This window comes from Eptesicus fuscus, chromosome 15 (assembly GCF_027574615.1).
Source record: "Eptesicus fuscus isolate TK198812 chromosome 15, DD_ASM_mEF_20220401, whole genome shotgun sequence".
In the NCBI taxonomy this organism is placed as follows: Eukaryota; Metazoa; Chordata; class Mammalia; order Chiroptera; family Vespertilionidae; genus Eptesicus; species Eptesicus fuscus.
In genome coordinates this window covers 36,047,529-36,070,060 of record NC_072487.1, presented here as the reverse complement: position 1 = coordinate 36,070,060, position 22,532 = coordinate 36,047,529, and the positions used below count along the sequence as shown (strand labels likewise).

The following is a 22,532-nucleotide window of genomic DNA, read 5'->3' as shown; positions in this document are numbered from 1 at the left end:
GCCCGGCCTGCCTGTCAGCATCAGGGGGTATCTTTAGGCCATGAAGACAGTCTTCCAAAAATGAAAATGATGTCATACAAACAAGGACCCTTTGACATCCCCCCATGGAGATTTGGTGCCATGGGAAACCCCATGATGGTCTCCAGTCTTAGTCATCCCTCTGCTACCTAGTAATGAAAAAAATAAAATAAAATAAAATCTACAGAAAATGGCATGGCATTCCGCAAAGCCATGCTCAATGAGAACGGCAGGTCAGTGAAATTACTCATTAGGAATATATAGCGCGGAACATGCCCTGGGAGGCCACAAGAGAACCATAGCCCATTTATTCGGTATTTAGGAGAGGGTGGGAGGTGGTATTAAAACTTCAAAGGAAGCAAGGATCACCTCTCTCCATGGTCACCAACTGAGTCATACAGAAAATATTTTTCTGAGGATGAGATTATATTCTTTTGCTAAATATTTAGTCCTAGAAATGGATTTGTCCAGGACCCTGAGAAGGTCTGATAAAACAAAAATCTCTAAAGCATAATTCAGAGCCTAAATCCTTTCCACCCAGAATGCTTTTTCAACCATGAGATAGTCTCTAATTCCTGAAGATGGGGCCAGAGGACCTGTTTGTGGCCTAACATGAGCTCCTCAGAGCTCTGAGGTGGGGAAACGCCTTTGCTTCAGGCTTGTTTCAGAAGCACCTGGTCAGGTGGTCGTCACAATTGAGCTGCTGGGGAGCGTTCATGACATATTTGAAGCATAGGAAGGATCAGGCAGTTGGAAGCCCCCCGAGCAGTAGCTGATCAGAAAACCAAGTCCCTAGCAAGGCACCAATAAGCATTAAAATGTAAGATTTTGTTAATCCTTTGCCTTCTGGCATTTGAACTTTTTAGAAATGAGAGGCTTTGAAGATAATCTAATCAGACGGAGGGTTACTGTAGTTTGTGAAGAACTGGTGTGAGCGTTTCTCATCTTTTGCTCTGCTCCTTGGAGTTCATGGTGATGAACACAGTATCTGCCCTAGAGATTTAAAAGCTCGCCAGCCCCTGTGCAGCTAGAGGGATTTGGGTGTCCTGTGCTCTCTAGGCTGCTGAATTAGCACAGTAATTTTATCTAGCTGGCTTGGGGAAGAGAGTGAGTGGGACCTGGCACCAGAACAAGGAATCATGACAGAGCAGAGGCTGGGCCAGTGACCAGGCTGGGGAGACGCTTGAGGGCCTCTGAGCTAAGGATGGCCATGGCAACTTCAGCTGTAACCAAGGCAACAACTGGAGCCAAGTTTCCAATTGAACAAGAGATCTGGGTAGTGTGTTGTTATTGGTGAATAACAAGATTGCTCAAGATTGGGAGTTAGGCCCAGTTAGGCCCCTCCCAAACCCTGGCCTTGGTATGGGGTGGACCCAACCTCAGAAAGGAGGCTGGGCCTGCATGGGGCAGAATAGTGAAACTTTCAGTTTGAGGTTGAGCATGAAGGCAGGATTTCTAGAAGTGAATGGAATCACCTGTCAGGCATTCACGATTTACAACCTAAAAGGAGAGCTTCTTCCTATGATCCTGACTCTAGATCTAATGGTGGAAGGGAGGGAGTCTGTGGGTGGGAAAGGCAAGTGCTGGAACTCACGGTGGGCGGAGTGGGGTGGTCTCACTGTCCTCTGGAGCACCCTGGAAATACTCGGGGAGCAACGCGACATTGGTGTGTCACCCCTGTGACTCTGCGATGGGTTTCAGGTCAGGGAAACTGGATTAAATCTAAGCCCCACCAGATGGTGGAGAGCAGACGTTTCATGTGTGGAACTGATTCCTGTCTCGGCCTACTAGGGAGGTGAGGGGAGATGCTAGATCCAGCTGGGAGAAGCACAGACAATAAGTCTGGAGCTAACCAAGATAAAGAAAAAAATGTTGGCACCTGTTACGAAACAGAAGGGCATAAACTATTTGAAAAATGTAAGATGAAGTATGAAAACTAAAGGGCTCAGCTTCTAAGACTCGGAATCTGGCTCACAGCTGCTTAATGAAAGGCACAAGCAGGCTCCGGCTCCCACATCCATCAAGGCAGTGTGGCCTTTGCTGGTTCTCTTCAGTTTCTATCTGAGCCCCTGTTCTCTAGGGAATGGATGGGAGTATTTTGAAAATTAAGTCAATTACATTAAGGTTCATGACCAAGCAGTTTCTGTGTGCCACAGTCTGCTGAGGCCTTCATAGATATTACCTCAGCAGTCTTTCTGACAACACTATGGAACAGATTCTTCCATCCTCGTCGTATAAATGTGGAAAGAGTCGCAGAGAGGTTAATTAACAAGCCCAAGGTCACACAGCTTGTAAGTGGCAGCGTAGGGATGTGAATCCAAAGTCCTGGCTCTCGAGCATACCACTATGATCACGTGTTTAAACCATTTTAAAGCAAAGTTGGTATGTTGGGAGGCTCTGAAGGCCAATTTGGAGTCTTGGTTAACCTAACTATAGGGTGTCCCTCCAAAACGTGAACACATCAATGGATAGCTCAATTGATGTTTCTTTCTTTTCAAATTTAACCCATTGGAGTTAATACTTATTCAAAGTGTGTATACATTTATTCGGGATACCCTGTATATAAAAATGTGGAGGAAGGGTCTTTATGTGGGCTGGATTTTACAGACTGAGGGGCCACTAGCCCCATTAATACATGGTCCTTATTTGAAATAATGTTGGGATCTTTCTCTTCCAGTCACCAGTCAGTAGGAAGGAACACACATACGTATATTCTGTATCTTTTTAAAAGGGAAAGTATTTCCAAACATTACTTCAAAAGTGGCTCAGTAGATTCTGTGACCTCCCAGCTGCCTCTTCACTCCACCCTCTAGCCAGTACAGATAATGAATAAACACCTCCTTTTGCACACATGTCACTTGGAAATATAAACGTTCAATGTAAATGCCTAGAGACAAAGAAAAATTTTCTAAACATAATGATAATGAGGTTGTAAAACTACTATCAATATCATTGAGATACTAGCTGGAGGTGGGATTAGGGAGCAATCAGATTTAGAGAAGTAAACAATTTTGCCTTCTGTGTTCTGCTAAATTAAGAGACTCTTTTAGCCTTTTATTACAGTTTAGATTCAATAATTTTAATGAACATACATAAATTCAGTCTAGTTCTTTCCATTTCACTAGCTTTTATTTAAAAATTAGAATCAGTAAAAATAATATTTGGTTTCATCAAATTCATATGTTTCTCTCTAACTCGGAGATAACAGTTTAGCCTGAGTAGAAAATATTATCTTTCTTGAAAGTCCCCTTGCTTGTCGAATATATCTGAAACCATATTAAGTTAGATATGAACTCTATCTTTAGGAAATTCTTAAATTTAAAGATTTACTTTCCATAGTCCATAACCCAAAAGAAGGACTCAAATATAAAATGGGAAGACTACAGTATCTTCTTGGGGCCCCTCAAGGAAACAAAATCACTAAAATGTAAGATCAATTGCATTTATCTGGGTTATCATTAATACAGTGTCAGACTTCATATTCTAAAACATGTTTTCTAATTCACATTGAAATGGTTTGCTTACCTATTTTTCCAAAAAGTAAACATTTCTTCTTTTCCAATCAACAAGATTATAGATATTACAAAATTAGCCATGAGAAAGTAACCTGAGGGTTCACTTAGAAAGAGAATTTAAATTGAGTACATAATATTTAACAAAAAACCATCATATACTAATATCTTTAAACATGAGGACATTTATAGGTCTTGGATACATAACATTGGAAAGAGTTTCCATAATTCTACTCAGTAGATTTTGAGGTATTTCCTACCTACCCATCCACCTGTCTATGAACTCAAGATATCCATTAAAGAGAAAGATGTGGAAAGAATGAATATTATATACTTTTCATTTCCTAATAGGTAGGAAGATGAAAGCTCCTTAGTACCTGGCAAGGGCCTGTGGTGTCAGAAAAATTAGATTCACTCTGTGAGAAGAAATAAAGAGTAATATAACCAGTAAAGTGACTATTCAGTTAAATAATTTTTTAAAGGATGAGATCATAGAAAAGGTAAGGAAATGAGAAAGAATTAAGACAAGTCCTGACCATAGGCATCTATTGAGAAGGAAAATTCCAAATGTAAAGGAAAAGAATGCTTACCTGTCTGATTTTGGCAGTGGACGGGAGAGAAAGAAATATCATCCAGGGCAACATATCCTCCTTTGGGACCATTGAAAGCAACTTCAAAAATAAGCTGCAGAGGAAAATGACAGGGTGTGCTCCAGCTCCACATATATTCTCTTAGGTTTAAGTGCTCTTAACCATGATGTAAAATGATGTGTCTATAAGCCAGGAGATGCCAAGTTATAGGTACTTAAGGAATCATGTCCTTAAATAGAGGAGTTTGGGCAGCTCCCTCCTCAACCCACAGTCTCTCTCTCTCTTTTTTTTAATAAATATATTTTATTGATTTTTTACAGAGAGGAAGAGAGAGGGATAGAGAGTTAGAAACATCGATCAGCTGCCTCTTGCACACCCCCTACTGGGGATATGCCCGCAACCAAGGTACATGCCCTTGACCGGAATCGAACCTGGGACCCTTAAGTCCGCAGGCCGACGCTCTACCCACTGAGCCAAACCGGTTTCAGCCACAGTCTCTTTTAAGAAGAGTAAATACGAAGCCCAAAGTTGAATTTTATTGGTGAACTTTGCCCCCTCCCTTGAGCGTCAGCTCGAGTACCGATGTCACTTTCCGATAGAATTACAGAAGTGACAGTTTGCGTTATGAACTTCAGCTAAAGACCAACAGGCTACTTGCAGAAAGTAGGTTAGGTCCTCTCCCTGCACTTCACAGAGAACTAAGCCGCTCTAAGGCCTCTGCCTTTTTCATACATGAAATTCTATGTGAGGGTCCTGGACAAAGATGATGCAATCAATTCTCCTGATAGATAAGACATGATAAGGCCCAGAAATTCTATACATAGATGTTAGAATTCCAGGAATGTCTGAATGGCTAGGAAGAACATGGGGTTAATGCATTATCCCCTTTAATTTTGCTCTTCTCTTTGACACCAACTCTGAGTTCAATCAACCACATTCTGCCCGTGACCAGGGGGATCAGGTGTGCTGAGTACAGCATTCACCTGTATTGGGAAAACCACCCAAGTGTGAAGTCCACTCTTGTGAATTGATAACAGTGTTGAGTACGAGCTGAAACTCAAATGCCTACAAAAACCAGGCAGGTCATGACTGGGGGTGATGGAGTAAGAAAGGGTGCAGATGGTGGTGAAAGACTTTGGCTACTACTTTGTCAGTTGCTGTCGTGTGGGAATTCAGGCCTAATGTGTCTGAATCTACCAAACTGTCAGAGGACCCGGATCGCTAGATTTTTACTTGAAATCTTTGGATATTTTTTAATGTTGGTAATTAATTTAAAAATTAAAAGAAGCAAAAAACAAACAAGCAGAAACAAACACCTCTACAGCAGCTAGGAAAATCATTGTGGATTAGATTTGACCCATAGGCTTCCAGTTTCAGCCTCTTCTGAACAGAATAGTGTCTTGGAGGCAGAGAGACCAGAGTTCAAATCCCATTTCCACTGGTTAAAAGCGCGGTGACCTTGGGTACATTGCTAAACCTCCTGGGGCCTCGCTTTTCTTATTTATAAAATAAGCATAATTAACACCGACCTTGTATGACTGTTGAGATTTAATGAGAAGATGTACATAAAGATCAGAGCATGCAGTCAGGTGCACAATGAGCTCTGAATTAAACTCAGGCCTTTTTCTTGGGTTGACCCTGAGCCCAGTTAGCCACTAATTCGCTTGAGCAGGCCCCTTCTCTCCTCTAGGTCTCAGTTTCTCCATTTTTGAAAAAAAAGAAAAAAAAAAGAGTTTGGACAAGATGGTTCCTAAGGTCCCTTTCAGCTTAACAACAGCGGTCCTGCAGAGGCCTCGGACCTGGACTCAGCAGAACCCAAGAGGGGCCTGGAAGTTTATCTCTGGCAAGGCAAGAAGCGCTGAGGACAAAGGGACAGATGTGGGCAAATGAGAAGGGGCAGATGACGTTTACACACTTAGCACTGGTCCATGAAAGCCGATAAAGGACGCGAATGGCAGAACTTATCTTACAGAGCAGGCCAAATGAGAATGATTATTTCAGATAAGAATATGCTCATATGTTCATCACAGCTCATGTGCCACTCTTTTGCTCAGAAAGAGGTCTTAAATGCTTGTTTTGCTCTTTAAAATTAATTGGGTAATACGGTGACATTAAATTCACTGTTTTCTGAAGGATATGTTTCTCTTCCTGGCAATTACTGAGAGCAAATAATGCAAGCATAATGAGTTCAGACTACTAGAGCAAATTACACATGTGTGAATCAAAAGGATATATAGTGAAGTTTAGTAATGCCCAGCTTTGATTTTTTTAAAAAAATTGGCAACATCGCATCCAACAAATGTTGCCTAAGGAGTTTATGGTTGGAGGGAAAGAGTTCACAAAGAAAATGCTGTGTGTGTGTGTGTGTGTGTGTGTGTGTGTGTGTGTGTGTTTGTGTGTGAGAGAGAGAGAGAGAGAGAGAGAGAGAGAGAGAGTGTAAGAGAGAGCATGTGAGTGACTCACTTGACTTTAACAGAAGGAAAAATTATTTCTGAAGCAGCATGTGCATTTCTCTTTCTCCATGTAACCCAAGCTCACACAACACTTTCCACTGAGCTGCAAGAGCAAACCGCGGCCTGGTCAGCCTTTGGGATGGGCACTGTGCTCTCTCTGGGCTGTATTGGTGGGGAGGAAAGGGGGTCCTGAAGAGGGTCTGGGGAGTGGCAGGCCATCAGTAGACAGGACATGACAGAAACCAAGACCCAACCCCACCTTCTCTGAAGCTCCCCATCAGGCGAGCAGATGGCACCACCAAAAAGCACCCAGAGGATAATCCCCTCCTTTTACACTTTCAAGGGAACAGGGAAAGAGATTGTAAAAAGCACAAAGTGAAAAGCAGGGGACAATGATAACTCGTGGTAACTAAGACTCTACTTATATCTCCAAATCTGCATCCCCACCGTTGCCCCCCTGATTCGAGAGGTCCTATGGGTCCTCAGACAGAGCTGGGCCTCTCCTGCAGCTTTCGGTCAGATTTTAGTTCAGGGACTTTTCTAAGTGCTCTGGCACTCACCAGCTGTGTGACCTAGATGAGAAACATCAAACTCCTCAGACTCTCTTTCTCGTTGGCGATATGGGGATATTTTGTCTACTTCGTTGGACTGTTGTAAGTACTAGAATATAGATATGTATTCATCTATATGCTTAGAAAAAAAGGTATTTCAAGGAAAAACACCAAAACGTTCGTTGTTCTAATCTTTGCTGGGTTGGCCCTGGCTATTTTAGTTTGTTTTTGCTTTCCTGAATTTACTAATTCTTCTGCATTGGACATTCATCACTCATGTAACTATAAAAGTTTTAAAACCAAAGCACCATTGTTTCAAATTCGGACCACAATCATAACTTTAGTTCTGATTTTTATGATATTATTTAGACCGTAGAGGAGAAAAGAAAAATAATTTTTTTTCTAGGAAGACTATTCCTTCAGATAAGGGAATAGAAGTAACCTTCCTTATAATACCCCTTCATAACTGCTCGCAGGAATGAAAGTTCAAGAGTGACTTTCACTTAGAAGGCATTGATCTTTTTCGACCTTCCATGATGCAAGGTTCAAAGGGAGGGCCATGATGCAAGGTTCAAAGGGAGGGTGGGCCCCCCCCCCAAATCTAGTTGGTGACAGACTTTTCCATATCCATCCTTAGAAAAAATAGTCGTGTTAGAAAATGAAGGTGATAAAGGAGGAAGGCAGACGGGAATACACAGAAGGGAGAGAAGTGGAGGGGGCCGAGAAAGGGAAGAGAGAAAAAAGATTGAGATACAGCAGAGAAGAATGAGTGTGAGACTGTAGCACCTCCTGACCTCCATCTCTGTGTGGGCAGTACCCTGCACTGTGGCCAGGACAGGACCCAGGGGAACACCTACCTCCATGGGGTACGGGGCACTGAACTCCACTTCAGCGAGGTTCCAGACAGGATTTCCTGGGCTATTGGTTTTCCAGATCTCCTCATAAAGGCCGGTCACATCCCGAGAATACAGGGAGAAGACATTGTCATTCCCCTGCTGGAGTTGGTAATAAAACGACAGGCAGCCAGACATGGGGGCTGTGGTCATGGGGGAGATGAGCTGTGCCACCTCCTGGAAGTGCTTGATGTAAACCGAGTCCACGTACATGTAATGGCCTGGAGACCACAGAGAAAAGAAAACACGGCATCAGACAGGCTGGGATTTTCAGATGAAATGGTGGGATTCTGGGATTCACTCAGAATCATCCAGTGGGAGTGATGGAGAGGAAGTGAATGAGTTACCGACGAAAGAAGTTTGGCTATGGGTTGATGAAGGGTGCACCTGGGAGATAAATACATGGAGTTCACTGTGCTCTGCTAAATACAAGATAAGAACCATTCTTTTTCTTTTCCTTACATTTGACTGAAGTAAACATCCATATAGAAAGGTAGATATATCATCTGTAAAGTGCTTGAGTTTTCCCAAGCTGAACACAGCTGTGGAAAGAAAACAGAACATTACCCCAGGGGAAACCCGCCCCCCCCCCCCCCAAAGCCTTCTTTGAGTTATAAGGATTCTAAGAACATGCCAAGCGTACCATCTGTTTCTAAAAAGGCATAGGAGGGCCCTCCTATACGTCTTTACAATATATACAAATGTCACTGTATATTCTTGGAGAAACTAAGATTTACAATTCATACTGGATGACAAGTTGTACCTCTTTAATAGAACATGTAGGTCAATCAACACTGCAGACAGGATTAGGATTTGGAAGGTTGAACTTGTGATGTACCCTTAGGAAGGCCTTGGTGGGCTCTGGACTCAGAGGCTGACCTCCATGGGAGGCATTTTGGTGAAAATGAGAAACGATGAGGCAGAATAGGGAGAGCCTGGATTTGGCAATGAAAGAACTAAGTTTGAATCCTGCTCTATCTCTTACTAGCCCTGTGACCTCAAGCAAGGTACTGAATCTCTCTGGGCTTCAATTCCTTAATCTCTAGAATGAGAATCAAATAGTTCTCTCATTGGATCGGTATGAGTATGAAATGAGATTATGTATGTGAAGTCCTTGGCATGTGCCTGGCACATGGTAATTGCCTAACATAATTATAATGAAAGAAAATAATGTCACTAATGATTCTAGCACCATGCTTTCCCCACGGTCTGTTTTATGTAAAGAGGAGCTATTATTATTAGCAATTCTGTCTGAATTTGTTTAAGCTGCAATGACAAAGGAATGCTATACAATGCAGCTTCCATTGAATGGCCCTTGTATTTACAAGCTCAGAACAACTACAGCCTAATAATATCTTTGTCTTTATTACATTATGCCTGCTTAATAATGATTCCTTTTATCCTTGGCAAAATAGTGGTAAGGATATTTGGAAGAATATATGCGTTCACACACTGGATACTTACTTTGATCTAGCACACTGCCCAGTATGTGGTAGGCCCTAGACCGATAGTTATTCAAAGCATAAATATGGTCTCAGAAAGGTCCTCATGTCAACAAGGAAGAGGAGAAAGATGGACAAATCAAAGCTTTCTTTCTCCTGGTAGCAAATTGTCCAATCCCTGAATAACCTTTCTTGTTTAAAGATCATTTCTTAAGTCATCTCGCCAAGCCATGCATCTATGAATACATAGAGATCACAAATTCTGCTGCTCAGAGGAGCCAGCTAGGTCAGGTATATGACTGAAGTAGATTGGGTCAGGGAAGAAGATACCATACATAGTTATTACAATATTTTTTACTATATTCCCTGTGCTGTACTTTATATCCCTGTGACTATTCTGTAATTACAATTTGTGCTTATTAATTTCTTCACCTTTTTCATCCATCCCTCCAACCCCCCCTCTCATCTTTACTTAGGCCCCCAAACCCCTTCCCTTGGACAACTACCAGTTCTCCAGAGATCAAGTTTTTTGTTTGTTTGTTTGTTTGTTTTCAGAGAGGAAGTTTTTAATGCACTTCCTAATAATATGTCTTACCAATGAAACAATCTCTTTCAAGACATGCCCCTGGGGAAACTGGGTAGAAGAGCTACCATGGAGGTGGGCTGCTGACATTTCCTTCAAGTGAATTTGCTTCATGGACCACAACTGACTGACAGCCTCCAGCTATCTCACATGTGGGTCTACGATGGCCACACCACACTGGGCTGTTCTCAGCCAGTGACCAAGCACAGCAGGGGGACCAGAGCAGGGCCAGTCTGTGTGACACGGCCTCTTCAACAACTCCCCATTGGCCTGGCCCCTCTTTCACAGGCGGCGGCCTTCCAGCCTGTGCCAAAGGCTCTCCCATGGTTGCATTATGACTTGTGTGGAACCAAGACATTCTCACCGCCATGGGCCCCTTTCTCCATAAAACATACTAACATTGTATTTTATGACTAACATTATATTTTATTTCTTTTAAAACTAGAGGCCTGGTGCACGAAAATTCATGCATTGGGGTGGGGGGGTCCCTCAGCCTGGTCTGCCCCCTCTCATAGTCCAGAAGCCCTCAGGGGATGTCCTACTGACAGCTTAGGCCCGCTCCTCACAGGAGCGGGCCTAAGCTGCAGTCTGGCCTCCCTCTGCGGGCGCTGCCCCCATCATCCCACTGCTACTGCCACTGCCGGCCACCACACCCGCTGGGGCTCACGGCTGCCTGAGCCCTGGGCCTCGCAGCTGCTGTGGCTTTGTCCAGATGGATTTCTGGATGGACATCAGGAAGACTTTTGCCCTAATTAGCATATTACCCTTTTATTAGTATAAATAAAAAAAAAAATAAACATTCTCATAGATCCTGAAAAATGTCCTGGCTACTAGGCACATGACCACTATGCCTAATGGATATATTGACCTGGCCCAGCTACTACAGTTCTCTCCTCCTTTTTTTTTTTTTTTTTTTTTTTTTTTATATATATTTTATTGATTTTTTACAGAGAGGGATAGAGAGTTAGAAACATCAATGAGAGAGAAACATCAATCAGCTGCCTCTTGCACACCCACCACTGGGGATGTGCCCACAACCAAGGTACATGCCCTTGACCGGAATCGAACCCGGGACTCTTGAGTCCGCAGGCCGACGCTCTATCCACTGAGCCACACCGGTTTCGGCTCCTCCTTTATCCTTCATAGTCATTTCCCCCAATTAGTTTCTTTCACACCCGATCCCATCTTAGTGTCTGCTTCTTGGAGGACCATTCTACCCAAGCTGAGGAATACCTCCAAAGACTCTCGGAGACTCTCAATGAATCTGGGGGAGACCTCACATATCCACTTGAAATTATTCATTCTACTCTCAGAGTGCATGATAACTGTGCTTAGAGAAATGTCTCAGACCCTGTACCATTCTGAATTATCTTCCTGACCACCTTCTTTAGAGGCTAGTTACTCATCTGCTGTGTGAATAATATTTTAATCCCTGAATTTGCAGTTAAAGTCCCTCATTATCAACACATGCACAAGACATAGGCCAACTGAGCCACAATCACATTTCTGATCCAAAAAAACACCCAGCAAACACAACGTGACCGGCCCAAAGTGAGTCAGAGAGGCTTCTGGGAATAAGAACAGGACTGCTGACAAGTCTCATATGGAACCACTAGACTAGACCACATCATTCATTCGCTACCAATGTTGGGTACTATTTACTGAGCGTCTGAATAAGACTAAGTTTTTCACTGGAAAACAAAAGGTAGCTCGTCATAAGTTTATCATCTCAGTTGAAGGGGTGGGGATGATTCAGAAATCCCCAGGTATCTGCCCAGGCTGCGTGTGTGTCATTGTTGGGCACAATCTGCTATGAGCAATTGGCTGGGTGGGTGCAGGCACCATTTTGTGTACCTTTCCAAGGGGAATGGAGAAGGTACTGGAGTTCTTGGGGAATTATGTCTAGTGTCTGGTATTATGAGAATTTTCCTGCCCAGTTCAATGAGGCCAACCCTCTTATCTGGTTCTAGAGCCTCCAAAATTTCTGTGAGAGGCAAGTTTTATCAGATCCTTTAAGTTTGAATAGGATGAAACTAGGTATAGATGGACCCTATGTGGACAGGATCCTATAATCAACCAAATCATCGGGAATCCTGTAGACCACAAAGACTTGTAAGTATTACATTTTAAACTGGAAATAAAAGAACCTATGAAGGGGACAAGGGTTGCCCGATAAGATTAAAAAGTGAGAAGTTTGTTGCCACTCCTCTAAGGTCTGAGCTGCTTTGCCATGCTCAGACTGGGAGCCGGTCTATTTCCTCCTCATTCTGGATTATACGCTAAAAGCCTGCAGTTTCAAGGGGGAGAAAAACCCCAACAATTCCCCGTTCTGTTGAAAGATAAAAACTCTTAACGGTGCCAGCCAAAGCCAAGGCCCCCCGCTCCCCTCCCCCCTACCCCCTCTCCCCCCCGCCCCACCATGTCTGCAGTGACTGCGCATGTGCGCTTGCCTCTGAAGAGGAACTTCTCCCTTTCTAGAGCAGCCCGTGGATTAGCTCAACTTTTCATATGGAATCCATGGCCCCTGCTAGTTCACCATTTTCCCTTGAATTAGGAAAAGAACTTTGAGGGAAGTCCCTGAACTTTGATTTTCAAACAGTCTGGCTAACCAGCATTCCACAAAGATTGCCCTTGGCTTGGCTGCCAGGCCAAAGGCGTCCTCTGACTCAGCTGTGATTCCGCCCCGCTGGCCACAGTTGTGCTCTGGTTGTGACGCCTGCGTCCGTGTCATGGTTGTCTGGACAAGCTGTCTCCCAGGTGAGGAGCAAGTTTGGTCTGCAGAATCGTGTGCCAGCTGGAAACACCCCCTGGTCTGCTGGCATTGTGAGGAGACAGCACCCAAAGATAGCCAGTCATCATGCCTCCTCTCCTAGTCTATGAATCTGACAGTTTCCTTCATGAATCTTTAGTTCTGTGGGTTTGGGTGAATTTTACTATAATAGAGTCAGATTCCTATAATCAACCAATCCCTGGGGATCATAGAGACCACAGTAGTTTGCAGGGATGTCATAAGTGTAAATGAATGTGAAGTGGAACATTTTGTCTCTGCTAAGACCTCAATGTCAAAAACAATGGGTGATAAGTAGGTTTATTTTCTAAAGAGTAGTACAGACCATCAATGTATAACGCACTGCTTTGTGGCAGACTTGGCAGCTAAGCCAGCTCCACCAGATTTAGCTTACCTCTCCACCCAGCCTGTATATATATGGCAAGGCCAGAGAGGAATCAGAGAGATTGGAGACAAGAGTTTATTTGAAGAGAGTTGTCATGGAGCTGACCTGCCATGTGTTTCCTTTTGCCCCCACCGCCCCTGCCCCGCCAAGGGAAAGGGAGGGAATGCTTCCCCATTCTTGCCCTGATCCAAGGGAGGAGACTTAAGAGAGCCATTTGCAGAGAGGGTGGGAGAGGGAAGCTCCATCTAACCTCATCCCCACCCACGCTTGCAGCAATTCCGAGTTCTGCGATTGCCTTGGGCCATGAGAGGAGGGTGGCCAGAGTTACCAGGGGAACTTGATGAGTGATAACTGGAGTTTGCGGGGTACAGAGACTGGTGTCTGACTCTTAACTACATAGAGCTAAAGGCTGTAGGAGGGACCTGTGGCGGCAGAGAGGACAGAAAGCATTTTGTTGCCAGTGAGCTGTACCTCTGGAGTTTGATGGGGCAAAGATTTCAGTTTTCCCTTAGCTTAAGTGGGCAACTCAGATGGTAGCTGGGCTAGAGGGCCTTAAAGGACTCTTCTCAAAAGGATGGCATGTGTGGTGGTAACTCCAGCAGAAAGGGCTGGCTGGGTATACCATTACTTATAGATGCTAAAGGGGATTCCTAGAGAGTGCATCACCCCTGTCTGGGAATAGTGGAGCGGGATTCTCCGTTGGCTAAGAGAGAAATGGCCAGCATTTGGCTTCCTGCAGGATAAAGGGCATCAAGTCCATATTAAACAGCTCTGATCACATAAAACTTTTAGTCTGCTTCCCTTCCCTTTCTGTCCCACCCTCAGCATGCCTCCCCCAACCCTGGAGAAGCCAGGAGCAGCAGATCCAATGGGGGAAGGGCAAAGGGGAGAAGTATGAAGAAATAAAGCACAAATGCTCTCTCTACTGCTTGATTGTGCTCTGACTGGGGGAAGATTTCACTTGAGTGAGATTTTCGAATTTTGACTTCACGGAACTTAATTATTTAAGAGGAAGCTGCGAATACCGGAAATGGTAAGTCCTCTAAGGACAGGGAAAGGAGATCCAGCAGAGCTTGCACAAAGGCAGAGGGAAGAAAATTAATAAGGCTGCCTCCCTACTGAGTGCTCAGCAATGAACCAGACAGATCAATGCAGAGGGCAAATGAATAGGTGCTGTTAAGATGATGCTTGAGCTCAATCTGAACTGAAATGAGAAAAGAATGTCATGAGTTATGGAAGGGTGATCCATACATCTCAGGGTGTTCGATGGAACACAATAATTCTGACCTTATTTTAGGTTTTGAAACCTTGGTCAGTTCCTTCTAGAGTGGCACCCTAAGCAGATTGGATTTAAATGAATCTCAGCAAAGAAATGGATTTCCCTCATTATTTTTTTCCAGCAATTATCTTCTTTTTGCTAAGGCAGGTGGAAAACAGTAATGATCTGAGATGTCAGTAGGTTCCCTCCTGAAAGATTTTATTTCACTTCATAAAATATTCAAAAAGAAAAAATCCATATGTGATGAATCAGAATAGAATAAGGAAAAGCTGACAATATTCCATCGCCTCCAGCATTCCGAAGATGTCCCGCCACAATCCGTACTGCGCCCGTCAGCCATTTTCATCACTAGACAAGAATTCGGAGACACAGTGCTCATTTGAAAAATCTGACTCACTGTTATAAACACACAGCCGAATATAGGAAAATTCATATCCACATCATATTTTTCAGATATTACATTCACTGTTCCCTTTTCTACAACATAAAGGTCAGAATCCTCCTGGGAAGATGTCCTTCAACCCCCCTGAAGCGCTAGTGTCTGAGCCAGCCGGCACACAGCTTCCCTGGCCCCTTGCTGTTAGCCTCTCCAGTTTTTACCTGAAAGCAAAGGTAAAAACTGCTTCCAGTATACAAATGAACAGGAGATGAATTTATCTACTGCAAAATCTGCTGCCGCAGGCAGATCTGAACCATTTAAATCTTTACTTTGCCACCCAAATAGATAGAGATCAGGGGAAATCAATAAACCCAGCAGAAGGTAAATGTAATAAGGAAGGCAACCTCTCTCTTATGCAAAGCATTGGAGGGTTTTTTGTTTTCAAGAGTGATTGTGGTCAAACCTTTGAGTCACAGGGGCAGAGTGTTTTTCAAATAAAATATTTAAAAATCTATAGAACTCATCTTTTTTAGCTCCATCACATATAGGGGCAAGTCTTACCTAGGAGTCCAGGTGCAAGGAGTGTGAATGAGTATGAGAGAGTGTGTGTGTGTGTGTGCGCGCACAGATGTGTGTACATTGGGTGGGAATGAGAGGGCTGTTTGGCTAATGTTTGGGCAAAACATTAGTCCAAAAGCTGAAGAGAAACTGAAGTGAAATAGCATAAAAGAGCTGGAAGAAGTATGTGGAATGTAGGCATCCAGGCGTCTTACTTATCATTAGCAGGAACATAATCTTGGAGCTAGGGACTACTGTGCCATCATCATACATCCCAGCATTCTCAAATACTCTCCGACCATCTAATACACCCTCCACTCTCACACCTACACACCTTTGCATATGTCGCACTTATTTTCTATTCATCTGGCAAATTCTAGTTCTGAAACCACTTCCTTTAGAAAACCTTCCCTGAACCCCAAATTCAAGGCGGCCTTTCACACTTTTCTGGCCACATATCACTTGTTTTTTTTTACCTCTGTTAGTCATGAATCACCGCATGTTTACATGGAATTTTGGTATTTGAATAATATGAGAAATGCTATAATATATATTAATACAGAACCATATTAAAGCTCTAAGAAGTCCTAACATAAAGAAAACTGATTATTTTTCTTTAGCTCCCAGTTTATTTGACCATATATAGCCCTTCTTCCCTCATATAAAGATTCTTCTTCTCAATCACTGGTATAGGAAACAGCATTTTGGAAAGTTGTTTCCTGTGATCTTTTTGAGGAAATTTGAATTCCATGATCTCGAATTCATTACCAGGGTATGCAAGAATGCCTGACACATAAAAAGTGCTTATTATGTGTTTGTTTGTTGAATAACTGAATGACTGAATAAGTGAATGAATGAGTGATGAATGAAGAAGCCTCATTCTGATGTTCAGACTCTAATTGGACTGACTATATAATCTGGTGGATTGCTGAAGGGAGGTAAAAGTTCTCCATAGATTTCTTTCCTTCAGGCCCAGGGTCAGCTATTTTTTCAGGCCTTTGTATTGACATTGGGGTACTAAGCAACGATAGTAGGCACAGTTGCCTGTCTTGGGAAGGTGTTTTAGGATAGCTAAGAAAAAAGATGAAAGATAAGAAAATGGAGAGGGAAAGATGGGATGGGGAGAGGGAATGGGAGAGAAGAGAGAGAGGCGTGTGCCTATGGCAGGGATGACAGTGTCCTTCCACCAAGTCTTAGTCTCCTCAGGGATGACCACATCATTATGTTTATCTCTAGATATAACTATTTAAAAATCTCTGGTTTAGATAGTAGAAAAGACAGGTCCTATTTTCTTAGTCCTTAGGCCCCTTCGACCTCCTTTTTTCTTTTTTCTAAGGTCAAATACAGTGTGCTTATAAGTATTCAGGAGGGACCCAAAACATTTTAAGATGGATCTCAGCGGATGATGAATTTGGAGATTTTGATGGATAGCATTAGGTAAAGAGAGAACAGTAAACGGTTAGACCTCAAAGACATCTTCGAGATCATGGAATTCAAATTTCTCATTTGCAAACAGTTCAATGAAGCCTCTGAGAAGTGAAGGGTAACAGAAAAACAGTAATGCCCGGAGTAAGGCAGCACTCTGGTAACTGGTCTGGAGTACAGGCGTCATGGCTCCTAGCCGCATCTTCCTCCTCTATCCCTGTTGACACAAATATGGTCAAAATGTCTGTGGTCACAAGTGAGAGTGAGCGAGGACCAGGGGTGATGTAGCCTTCAAAGGATGGATTACATCAAATAAGTGATTTGACACTAGTCTACTGGTCTGTTGCCTCTCCCAAAAATATGTGTGCTCCCCAGACAGCTGTCCTCAAAAATGATGCATTGAATAAATAATCATTAGATCATGACATTGATACCCAGATGATCTGACCTTGGAACTAATTTTTAAGTGATTGGAAAAAGCTCTTGAACACTTCCCCATACTTAAGTTCATACCTCTGAGATAAGGACACCAAGAATTATTGCAATTTTGAAACATCAGTCCTTCAAGATTCTTTGTATTCCTTGTACTAGATTCTAAATATGGCAGAAAACAACCTCAAAATTAGCATACTCCCATAAATTAAGAAAAAGTTTCTTTCTGAAACTCCAAGAGATTGCTAGTTGCTTTATTCATTTAAACAAAGATGTCAAGAGGCAGTGGCATTTTATTGTTTTGAATTCAATTGTCTTTTAAAATACTCATGCAGATTCATGGATTAATGTTTCACAACTAGTTATTCACTCTACACATAACACTCATTTATACTAGTGGTGTGGTTCCTACAATGGCCATAGTGGAGCTGGGCTGTGGATCTTCAGGGCCAATTTACAGATACACATGGAAACCCCAATCTTTTGTCATTTCCAAAAGTGCTAAACTTGCCTTACTATTAAAGAAGGAAGTGAAAATATATTGTCTCTTTCTAATCTTAACTCCTTATGTAAGTGATCCTAGATATAGCTAAATAAATAGTTTCCGGGGCATTTTTCTGTTCTATCGTTCTACCTTGACCTTGACTCCCTTCAGTGGAAGCTTTCTCTTCAAGGTCAAATTTTCCCTACAGAGAACCAGTCCACGTGGCCACTAGGGGGCCCTGCTGCACACCACATTCAGGATTAATCATGGGTCTTAGCTCATCTCACTGCCACTGGAAATGTTCTTAAGGACTTGCTCCCATTACTCGATCTATTTTTAGTGAAAAGTCACCTATGATTATTCCAACCTGGTCTTTAGAAATAAGAAGTACTGAACAACAAATAGATAAGAACGTAAAGCATAATACGTACAGAAATGTGAATATAGCAAGACCAGGTCAAGAAGAAAGGTGAAGAAAAGCCTTTAACTGGGTGGCCTTCCTCTTAGCTACAGTTCTCATGTCTGCAGTTTGTCTTTATCGTACAGCTTGTGCTTCCCTACTATTCTACCAGGTTTCCTGGACCCTACTCACCTTCCTCTCTCCTCTCTTCTCTGTTGACAGAGCCACAGTTAGGTCAATACAGGGGGTGGGAAGAGATGGCAGAAAGTTATCATGGGGAAAGGAGTCCATGTCCCCAGCTCACCCAGCTCATTCTTGAACGTGTGATCCTGGGGAAGAACGGAGTGGGAATTCCGACTAGTGCCTCCTCCAACAAACCAGTTCACGTTGGGGTTCCAGCGGTTCACAAAGCCACAGAGATGATTTTCTTCAAAATCACATTCTGGCAGAAGAGAAATAAAAACATGCCTCATGGAGATGTACTGCAAAGTTTTCTCTTAGATATCAAAGTATGTTTCCCACTCCCTTTGTCTACTGGAATTTTGTATCAGGATCCCTGGACAACACCAGTCAAGAAGAGAGAGAGAGATCCTGTAATGAATTGAGACTGCCATTCATCATTGCCCCTTTGGACTGTGGTTCTTCCACTTACTAACCTTCTTGCATGCAAAGTGACTCACTGCCCGCTTAGCCAACGTTTCATCATATGTGAAAGGGGAGCAGCGTTCCCACCTTATTGGGCTGTGGTAGGTGGGACAGCTCCCAGCACAGTGCCACGCTCCTGGCTAGGGCTTGGTACCAGCCAGACATTTATATCAGCCATCCTGTTTCAAAGCACTGTTTAGGGCTATGCTCTTAGCTCCAGAAATTTTATTGTCTACTTTTTCTTGCACCTGGTAGCCCACTCTTCTATTTACTTCTCTCATGATGGTGGACAAAATACCCAGAGCTCAGGGGCATCTTTCCTAATGCTAAAATCCTCTTCTTTTTTTGTAAACAAGAACCTAGTCAGATAAAACAGGCAGCACAGGCATATCCGAGGCTTTGTGTCCTTCTGAAGTTACTGAGAAGAGACACAAGATAAAGAGACCCTCTCCCCGCTCTTAGTGGCATTGACATGTTTGCATTGTTGCCAGTCAACAGACTCCTTTAGTAAGAACAAGAAACTCACAAGCCAGTGCTTCCACTGACCCCACCAATCATCAATTAAAAATATGAAGTGTGATTGTGCTGGTCACCTCCTATTGGCCCCTTCAGATCCACACCCTTTTTTTGCACTCCATTCTGGCCTCCAGAGGTTGATTTGTATGGATTGTATCCATGGGATCCCCTGCCTTCTGGCTTCCTGTTGGATTCAACCAATGGAAGGTAGGAGGAGAATGAGGTTGGAACTGTTTATTCCTCCAGTGCCCTCCCTGCCTGCCAGGCCTCCATGGGTTGGTTGTGGCTTCTACTGGAGGCTCTGCTCTTCTCAAACAGGTCTCACCACAGAGCTACTGTTTCCGGTGCTGCTAGCCCTTCAGATCTAAAGCTGGTAACAGCTCCTGAGTCATCATTGTTACTGGTCTTGGATTACCGCACCCTCCCTTGCTGGTTTCCTTTACCCACTCATACTTCTGTAGTTCCTTGCTGAACTTGCCTCAAATTACTCAGGTTGAATATACTGTCTGTTTCCACTTTCCTGCCATGACCTTGACTGATATAGTTATCAATGTGTTTTTACATAAGCAGGCACGAAAAAATTTAAGATTTTCATTAGCAACGTTTCCACTGCAGCATCTGCTAACCAACACTCAACATTCAGTGCCAAAGACTGACGCAGAGTAAAATAAAAAGCAAAATATTCCTCAATGTGCCAGGCATTTTTCTGAGAACTTTATATGAGTTGACTTATTGAATCCTCAAAACAACCCCATGAGGTAGACACTATTATTAACTTCATTTTCCAGATGAGGAACTGTGAGAAGCAAAGAGAGGGCATAAAAAGAAACAAGAGGTGAGAGTGTGTGCATAAGTTTAACAAGATCAAAGTATTGGCTCTCCTTTTGTGTTTTAAACAAAGTACAAGCCATCAAGTGACTTGAAGAACGTAAATGAACATTTTTTGAGTGTCCAGCACCAACACAAGTCACTTTCATATCCATGATTTCATTAGTCCCCACAATAATCCTGAGAGAAGCATTTTATCCCCATTTTACAGGTGATAAAACAGACTGTGGGGCTCAGCAGGCGGTGCTCCGCCAGGAGTGTCTGAGGAGCCAGCTGGCTGTCTAGGACCCATGCAGCCACCAGATGAGAGCTACAGGGAGGTCCAAGGAAGGGAGCTTGGGTCTAAATGCACTGTCTTCAGATAATGGTCACATTCTCAGTTTGTTTTCTTTACTTGCATTAGCATCATCATTGGAAAGTCAAAAGAGAAGTAAGATTCAGAGAATTAGCAAAGTCTCTTTTGTGTTCAAAATGGGTTTTGAGTTTCCTTTCTCTTCCTCTCCACAGCCAATCAACCTCCAAGTACTGTCAGTGCTGAAAAATCGCTCAAATCTACCACTGTTTTCCTGTTCCATTGTCAACCCCAATTTGAGACCCTCGTTATGCACCTCCCCTCCCACCCCCGTAATGTCACAATCACTTTTAGGGGTTTTCCTACTTCTGTATTTTCCTTGCTTCTAACTCAATTTTCCATGTGGCAGCCAGAGTCATCATCTGCAAACCACAGTTGGAGACTCCTCCCCTGCAGACTGAGATTTAGCACCTCCCAACCACGTAATTCATTAATCCAAACTCCACAGCCTGGATCCAGACTCTTCCGTAACAAACTCCCTTAGCAGTCCTGATTCTCGCTTCAAACGCCCTACTTCGTTTCCTGCCTCTGCCCGAGCAGGCCCTGTGCTTTCTCCTACTGGAGTCTTCCTATCCAGCACCTTTACTTGACTGAGTTCCACTTCTTCTTGAAACCCCAGCTCAAATGCATCTCTACTGAATTCAGTCCTCTCAGATTTCCTCTCCTCCGCCCTGCACCTCTGCAGCACAGCTTGCCTTTCTCCGGCAGTACTTATCGAATGTAGCAATAGCTTCAGGGGCAGGCAAGTAGAAGGTGGGTGACCACAGGACATGGACTATGTCTTCTCTTTACACCCTCTCAGAACTGGCACATAAGAGGCACCCAGCCAACCCAGCTCAAGCGGAATCAAAGGGACAATTGGGATTATAAAGACAGGCAATGGGGGGCAGGAAGAGCAACCGAGTAAAGTGAGGAAAGGAGGTAATACGATGCCTGCTTTTCTGGCAAATGCAACAAAAGCTGAGTTCGCAGCAAACTGGAAATTATTTTTCTTAGAACATGTTGAGGTTAAGGCAGCAACTCAGGTTACATTTGCTGCATCTACTTGTCTTTCATTAATCCAGCCAGTCCAGGCAAACTCTAATGAGCCGTCCCATGCTCAAGACAGAGAAACAAAATAGACCATTCTAGTGAACTAGCAAAGAATTTTAACTACTATGCATAATTCAGTGCCTTTAGGATGGATCCAATTTCCTCTGGCAAGAGGGGATTTTAGAAAAGATCCACATTCTGATACAATGAAAATGAAACCCACTTACCAATACAGTAGCCAGTTGTCATCTTGATTTCAAAGAGTGCAATGCTGGCTGTGCTTCCCAGTCCCAGCACACCTTCTATTAAAATCTGCACAACATACGGGGGAAAGGGAGTTAGACTTCAAAATGCCATGTTCCCTTGGTTCAGTATTTCAGCTATTAGTCGAAAGCTTTTAGCAATTCAAGGCAAAATGAGATTGCTTGTCTCAGCTAATTGATATTGGATACCAATTTCATGATGGACTTTATTAAAACTCTGTGTGTGTGTGTGTGTGTGTGTGTGTGTGTGTGTGTACATATATACTCAGAACTTTGAGGGGAGCAAGATGTCCAATAAAACCTCAGAGTTGGCTGTCTCCCACTGTTATCCCATGCCAGTGCTTGTGGTTACACCAACTGGCTGTGGATGGAAAGGAGAGCTTACGTCTCCGGGGAACTCCATTCTGAGAATGACCAGGGGAGTCATTCAGAGGAGAAAAGACCCTGGAGAAGGAGGTCGGAAGCATAACCTGCTTCGTGATGGGAGATCTCTGCATGAGATAGAGGAGGCTCAAATCAATGAACTTGTCATTTCTCTATTGTTGAAAAACTTGAAAATTTCACAGAAAGAACAGATAAAGCATGACAATTTATGAGGCTGATTTTAAGCACTGTTATGGGTTCACATTTGCTTTTCCTTAGGTGATTTTAGCCAATATTTTGCAACTATGTTGGTAGATTTAGGGTCTGATATATTGTTAGGAGGATGTTGTGAAATAGGGAA

The 22,532-nt window shown here is 43.2% G+C and overlaps 1 protein-coding gene across 1 annotated transcript in view; it reads right to left on the bottom strand.

Annotated features, from left to right (window-relative positions):
• The window catches only part of MAMDC2 (MAM domain containing 2), a 136,021-nt gene that overhangs the window by 43,051 nt on the left and 70,438 nt on the right, over positions 1 to 22,532 (bottom strand). The window contains exons 4-7 of the mRNA XM_008142108.3: positions 21,773 to 21,857; positions 18,477 to 18,614; positions 7,982 to 8,238; positions 4,121 to 4,214 (exon numbers count right to left, since the gene is read on the bottom strand). Of these exons, the coding sequence (XP_008140330.2) occupies positions 4,121 to 4,214; positions 7,982 to 8,238; positions 18,477 to 18,614; positions 21,773 to 21,857 (574 nt within the window). The remainder of the gene's footprint in view (positions 1 to 4,120; positions 4,215 to 7,981; positions 8,239 to 18,476; positions 18,615 to 21,772; positions 21,858 to 22,532) is intronic.